The 7,792-nt window shown below is 34.3% G+C and overlaps 1 protein-coding gene across 1 annotated transcript; it reads right to left on the bottom strand.

The window, feature by feature from the left end:
* Positions 1-458: 458 nt before the first annotated feature.
* Positions 459-6,406, bottom strand: LOC106757854 (WD repeat-containing protein 20-like). Its single transcript, XM_014640684.2, has 11 exons — positions 5,782-6,406; positions 4,977-5,291; positions 4,791-4,899; positions 4,610-4,703; positions 2,622-2,709; positions 2,433-2,516; positions 2,052-2,148; positions 1,873-1,960; positions 1,576-1,681; positions 1,403-1,495; positions 459-1,103 (listed from the first exon to the last, which is right to left on the bottom strand). The coding sequence occupies exons 1-11, from the start codon at positions 5,947-5,949 to the stop codon at positions 702-704; spliced, it is 1,644 nt and encodes a 547-aa protein (XP_014496170.1). The 5' UTR covers positions 5,950-6,406; the 3' UTR covers positions 459-701.
* Positions 6,407-7,792: the final 1,386 nt, after the last annotated feature.

The raw sequence follows: 7,792 nt of genomic DNA, 5'->3' as shown, positions 1-7,792 counted from the left end.
ACCGCCAACACGATTCCGCCGTCCTTCACCTTCCAAATTAGGACATTTGCTTTCAACTTTTAGATTTTCGCTGTTCTTAATTTTAAACAATGGCTGAAAAATATCTCGGATAATTATATATAAATGTTATTTATTTTAAAGCCCTCAAGAATTATTATTATTAAAACAGGTGTTACATAAAAAATTATTAATTAGCAACTAATATATAAATACTATAAAAAATAATAAACGTGTGTATATGGAAAGGTAGAAAAAGGCCTTGACGAAAGGATTAGTGAAAGTCTATAATAAAAAATGGTGACGGAATTCTCCGATTAAGAAGCAAGGAAATAAAAAGTGTAACAAGAGTTGTTTGTTCATTGAGAGTTTTAGAAAAGTTAAGAAAGAAAAAGAGGCAAGGTTGAGGCGTAAGGATAAAGATTTATGGGCCTGAAAATAAAATGAAGGGGCATAAAAAGTAAATGAGAAAGCAGTCCAAAATGATGTTTTAGAAAAAGAATAGAAAAAGGAAAAATAAATATAACTGAGAGAGGAGGCTTAACAAAAAAAGCTCCAAGTAGCTTTTATCTAAAAACTACTTTTTTGAAGAGATTTACATTATAAAATAAGTTGCTTAAAAATTTAATAAGTTGTATATAAATGTTGTTTGGCCCAGTGGAGAAGAAAAGTTAAAAATAAGAAGTTGGACCAAACAGTGTGAGTCATTGTTTGTAGGGAGAATTGGTGATCTTGGTTGAGAGTGAAGGCTTGTTGTCTTTGAGAGAGGTGGCTAACAAGTTTTCAGAGTTGGTTGATTGGGTGTCAGCAGCAACCCCTGGCCTCATCCAGACTTTAATATGACCTTCCCGACAGGCAGTGAGCACAGATTCTTGGGTAAATATCAAGCCAGAGAGCGGTTCAGTATGCACACGGTGAGCAACCAACGGAGATATTTTTGGAACATCCCGCATACTCGGAGCAGGTTGCAAGGTACCCAATGGGACCACATTGTCCCAGTGTGATGACTGGCTTCCAGTACTGTAAGTTGGAGATCCACCAGCTGGCCGCCTCAACGGCACCACGATTTCGTCCATTTCTAGGTCCCATAGAAGCAATTGTGTATCCTGACACCAAATTTCAATAATTACTCAACTCCCACTATCAAAATATTTTAAACAAAATCTATCTAACAATCTGCAATTTCAAAGCAAGCGGAAACAACTTTATTTTAAAACTTTCTATTAACAGAGGCCAAGAGGGCAAAATCATGAGGGAATTTTTTAGTACCACTACACAAAGAACCAAGTTAGGAATATATATATATATATATATATATATATATATATATATACGTTTTACATTGAGTGAAAAGCGACACAAAGGAAAAGTAAAATCTAGAATGAAAACATTTTTTTCTGCGTACCTGACCAACAGAACCAAAACGATACACAACGGTCTCTCCATTGTCATTTGAATTTGGTGATGACCAATATGAATCGAAAGCAACTCCACTGACCTGATCACAGCATGTGAAACGAACCAAAATAAGCCCTATATAGAAAAAGTTGCCACTGCTAAAAATTAACCGCAACTTACCCACGAGCCATGTCCCTCACCCCATGCCACAACCTTCCGATCTTCCATGCTCCAAACTTGAACTAAATCATCTTCCCCTCCCGTCAAAATATATTTTCCATCCATGCTGTCAAAGCAGATTTTTAAATATGAATTTGTATTAAAAAGAAATAAGAATCAATAAAAAAAAAAAAAAATCTAATGCAAGAAAAGTATTGTTATTTTATAAAGTCTAGAGTAAGAGGCAAACAAAAGAAATAGGAAAGATCCACAATTTCCCTTTTCATTAATAAATTGACTAGGCCAAGCATGACTAACCTCCACGCACAGCATAACAAAGCACCGTAATAACTTTTCCCGCCACAGATAAGTTGTTCTTTTGAGTAATCAAACACTCGCAAATAACCTGGACGCAGTAAGTAAAATAAACTGAGATTGTCTTTTTAAGGACATGGAAACGAGTAGATATTTCATGCTGAGGATAAAAATGGATATACCATCTCGTCCAACAGTTGCCAAGTATGCTCCATCCATTGAGAAAGAAATACTGTTAATTGAACCCTGGCATATATGCCATCTGGCTATTGGATTACTCTGCAAAAGTCAACATTTAAAAAACATATAGGTCACATATTCTCCAGAACTACAAGCTGTAGAGTTCATATCATCCAAAAACTAATTATGCCTTTGATGTATTAGTAGTATCGAGTGAGAAAGCTGCAAAGTTCTACATGAACTAAGCAGTCATTACTAACAAGTGATATAGGCTGAATTTACTACAGAAAAATTAAAATATATAGATAGTCAGATCAAGGGGGGAAAAGTAAGTTTTGTATCAGTAAGTTATTTAGAAGTAAAAAATTCATTAAACTCAATACCTTACTGTAACGTGCATGGGCAACAGAAAATTGAGTTTGATCTTTTACAACTGGAAAAGAAGAATCACCCGCACCATCTTTGTTCTGAAATGGGAAAGAAAAGCTACATATCTTCGTAACTTACTATAAGAAATATCACATTCTAAGTGAACCATAAAATAAGACTCTCTACAGATAATTGATACTTACCTTCTCATACACGTACAAATTACCATCAGAATGAGAAACAACAAAAGCACCATCACCTCCAGGCACCCAAGCAATGCATGTACAACGACTGTTCAACTCAAAACCATTTAAGAGTTGCAATCAGAATCTTTGGCATAATATTCCAACACATTAAATTAAAGCTCTAGAAGTTAGCCATACAACTATAACAATTCACAATTCAGATATTGATCTCTAACTTCTCTACCACTTAATGCAAAGCATTACAACCACTGATATCATCATTCACGTAATTTACTGACTTAAGTAATACATTTAAGACAAACCTCGTGGACACCATTAAACAAACTTTTCCACTGACTGGGAAAACCATGTTCTCGTTATTGGCTCAACTCAGAGCATCTTTTAGGCCGACTAATCAACTGAATTTGAATAGCACCCCTATTCTAGAAGGAATCAAATAATCTAAAAGAATAGATCCTTAACCATAGTCATTATCATAGAAAATGCTTAGACATAATCAATTATCAATTTTTATATTTACAATTATTTTTGGTCGAAATTTAAAGAACAAACAGACATGAAAAGGATAGGACAAAAAAATTCTAAAATTGTAAAAATGAACATAGATGAATAATTAAAAATCTATGAGACTAATATCTCATAAACATGCTTCACTCAAGGTTGCCAACTTCTGTGATGCACTTTTCTCACAGATCAAGCAACAATGAAACAGCTACCAGCATCAGCAATGAAGCAACTACCAAAAATGCAGAAAAATATCTAGCAGCGGCAGAACAACTAAGCAGCAGTAGCAGCAATCACAAATAGTAAGGGATAATCAAGAAGTGGGGTGCGAAATGAGCCAAGGGTGACATAACAGGCAATACTACTTGGAGAAATTAAATGGTGCAGCACCATTATAAAATGGATGTGGAGGTCAACCTACCAACTCTCATATGAACTTGGAATTTTAAGCGATCTCACCTCTGAGTTCACCAAGAAATGACTTTACAATCAACTCAGTCCAATTTGCAGGAGTGAGCTATTTGACAAGTTCATGAGTTGACATTATATTTTAACAACTATGCTTCCAGCCACATTAAATGGCATGGTACCTGAGCCTTGGGATCATGGTTGTATCAAACCTTCATTCACATATCAGACAAATCACCATGTCCAGGATCACCATTCGCCAAGAGATTCAAACTAAAAAATTAGGCACATCTTTCCAAGTTTTCACAAACTGAAATAGTATACTTAGCTTTCAGGATGATATCCTGAAAGAACCCATAGGAAACAAAAAACCTTCCATCTATTCTTGAATAGGGTTTGATAGGAAGGAATCAGGATATGTGAGTCATAATGAGCATGTACACAACGCAATAGGCAACTGCATTATTGGCAACCAGAATAACATGAACAATAAATAACCTTGCCTGAATTCTAATGAGCGGCCTCAGGTCACTAGGTTAGGAAACAAAATTGGAAAGTATTTCAATGAGATGGAAAATATTTATTATATCAAATCACAAATTAAGAATATTTAATTTTTGAAGTAATTCAAATTGTTTAACAAAATTATAACCAGACTCTAAGAACACCCATTTAATCAGCAACTAGCAAGACCTATATTGTTCATTTTGATTACAGAGTGACAGTCAAAGTATATAAATTACCTAAGTTGAACCATCCGTGCATAATATTAATTTATAATCTATTATTGAAAACTGACAGTACGAGCTCAATCAATACAGAGAGATTTCTAAAGAAAAAATTATTGTTGCTTATAAGGTTGAGTCAGAATCAACATTCGAGAATGAATCTCTCCCTCCTATGTGTATCAGCACACGAAGCACTTAAAATTCAGAATTGTACGTAATTCCAATGGCCTAGTACTCTTTGCATAAAGAAGAAAGAGCTCTTGCAAATTAGGCAATTCAACAATTCTGAGAAGAATTAGCACTCATAATTAAAACAGCAAAAGGATTAGGATGATCATATCTTGCCTGTTATTAACTGAACCGTCTTTGTTGTAATGCAGGGCCCCAACAAGCTTCTTACCAACATCCTGTAATTGCTGTCTCAGTGACACTGAGTAGACTACAATAATACACAGAAACAATAAATTCATAATACTTAATTTTCCTTAAAACATGAAAATTTAAAGTTTAGCAAAGACTTCTTTACCATCGCCAGAGTTCAAACCAATGAGCAAATCATGCCCATCCTTAGAATCCTGATCAAACGCATGGCACACTGGATTCGAGTTACTGAAGTGAATAGACTTTATGGGGTCCTACACGCAACAAAGAAACACCTCATGAAGTGAATCCAAAATTCTTAAAAACAACCAAAGACCGAATAATAATATACCTTGTCTTGAGAATTCAAATCGCTAATGAAAATTGCATCACCGACGTTGAATATCAGGTACGTGCCTTTCCCGTCAAAATTTGGATTAGCCATTGAACTACTTGTACTGGAGGCTCCAATGGAACCAATCCTACTGTTCCCTCCATTATTCTTGCTACTACCGTTGCCTCCAACAAAACTAAGTGCCCGGCTTCCGTTGCTTCCTCCCAATAATCTAGCTGCCGCAGACCGTACCCCACTGCTGGCACTGAAACTTGAGGACGACGCAGTTGGTGTAGACGGTGCAGGCTTGTCCTTGAGATGTGCCAGGGTTACCTAATCGTTCAATCAAACAAGTAATGCACACTAATATGTCAAGACAAGCATCGTGTCGACACAATAAACAGTAACCAAAGATAAAGCATTACAGAATTCCCCGAAACTATAACAAAACAATAGCTAAAAGACAATAAAACCACATGTGGAATTGAATGCCAAGGTCAGTAACTCATCCCAAAATGCCAACATTCCCCTAAAAAAACATCGCCACGACTGAATTTAGAAGAAGAGAAAATCAGAACTCAGATGAATCAAGATTAAAGAATATAATGAATATCAAGGAAACACCTAGGAATGAATCAAAGCAGAAATAAAATAAAACAAAATAAAATAAAATAAATGATGTAAAAAGATAGATTATAAAATTACACATGATAAACAATGAAGAAAGCGAGTCTCTACAACCCTAACACCAAAAATCACAAGCAATAGCAAAAAGAGCAGCAAGGGTCATGTCAAAGAGAATTGAGTCAGGTTTAGAGAAAACCTGAGTAACGGTTTTTCCATGGGCGTAATGAAGAAGACCGGAAGGGTGAGTCTTCTCGTATTGAAGCTTATATCTTCCCTCGGGAGTTTTGAAATAGGTTTTGAGCCCCGGCGACTGTGTCGCTCCCGACGAAGACGACTGTGTCATGATGCCGTTGGATGTGTTCATCTTCGTGCCGTGTAGCGTCACGTGTGAACGATCATCACATCGCAATTGACTGCGTGACTCTATTAGGGTTTGGAAGGTCCAGCAATGGCTTCTGCGCTGCCAGCACGGATCAGAGGGGACGCCAACGAGAAGAAGAGACTAAGGGTTTGCGGCTGTTTGATTTGATGTGTGCGCTGGCGATGCCAATGGGGATGGCAGGTGCGAATCGCGTCTTTTTTATATTCATCGGTCAACGTAATCTACGGTCACGATTGCCATTTGCGAATTAGTTACAAACTTTTTTTTTCCTCTCTTCTTATCTTATCTGATCGTATCAGTTTGCACTTTTTGAACAGAAAAACCCGATTCCGGGATACGCCGATAGGTTCGATGCGCTAATTCCTGCAGGCAAGCAAGCTAGTCTACTCTACAATGAAGCACCATACCAATTCATCAATGTGTGTGTGCTCTGATTTGTTGTGTTGCGCAATCTTTCACTGTCTATGTTTTATTGTGCCATAGCCATTTGGGCTTTTACGAGTCCATGTCAAAGGCCCACTAAATCGATTCTCCAAAGGAGGTTTCTCCCTACACCTCTAATGATTTCTCTCTACATCTCCAATTTTTCCAAAAATTCAATAATTAACTTTAATAATTTTGTTTTCTTAATAAACTCACACTGCATCCTCTTTCAAAATCGTTTGACATTTTAACAGATTTCAAAATCTGTTAACATTCATCTTTTTTTTTTCTTTTCAAAATTTTTTATTTTATTTATTTCAAATGATTTTTATTTACTTTAATTTAATAAATATACTTTAAAATAGAAAATTATCAATATATTATATTGTTAAATTAAATTAAATTAAATATTTATTGATTTAAAATTAAAAAAAAAATTAAAAGAATATGTTAAATGAATTTCGAATTAACGTTTAACATATTCTTTTAAATTTTGTTTTTAATTTAAAAATTAATGAATATTCATTTTAATTTAATATTTTAATATATATTAACATTTTAATATTTTAAAATTTATTTTATTTAACTAAAATAAATAAAAGATATTTTATAAAACAAAACAAAAAATTAAAATTAAAAAATTAAATACTTATATAATTAAAAAAATTAAACAAAATGAAATAAAACATAAAATTACAAAATTAAAATTAACATATATTTAAATATTAAATTAAATTAAAGATATGTAGACATAAGAATCTTTATTGTCATATAGTTGATACAAGCCATTTTTAAGCTTCCTTTTATAAGAGTTTTCTCTTGTCCTTTAGAGAGTAACAATTTTCATCAAATTCAACAAAAATATTGTGGTCAGCGGTCAATTTTGAAATACTCAACAATTATTTGGTGATTTTTGAAACATAAAGAACATGTGCAGAAGAAGATAATTCAATTTGGTTGATCCTAAGACGACTACTTTCAATCTTTCACAATTACCAACAAGTAAAGAATTCTTATCATTATTTTCACCAAGTTCCCAAATTTTGTCACTTTAGTGATCACATGGTTATTGGGTCCAATGTCAAAATATCATTCATGATCTTTACCTTAATAAGGTGAAGTTATAAATACACTATGCTCCTTGTTTTTCACTATCAACAGAGTAAGTTTTATCCGTATAGGACTTGTCAAATCAGTAATAACATTGTATAACAGTGTGACCAATCCTTCTACATATCTGGCATATTGGTTTAGACATCCTACATTTTCCTCTACCACCTCTTTGATCACTTTGGATACAAATCTGGTGCCTTTAGACTCATTCTTGGCAGCAAAGGTTTGCAATTCAACCCAACTAATGGTAATACGATCAAACAAACTGTAATCATAATCCAAACCTTTG

The sequence above is a fragment of the Vigna radiata genome, chromosome 3 (genome assembly GCF_000741045.1).
Source record: "Vigna radiata var. radiata cultivar VC1973A chromosome 3, Vradiata_ver6, whole genome shotgun sequence".
NCBI classification, from domain to species: domain Eukaryota; kingdom Viridiplantae; phylum Streptophyta; class Magnoliopsida; order Fabales; family Fabaceae; genus Vigna; species Vigna radiata.
Note: the sequence above shows the minus strand (reverse complement) of the source record. Positions and strands in the feature narration are given on the sequence as shown.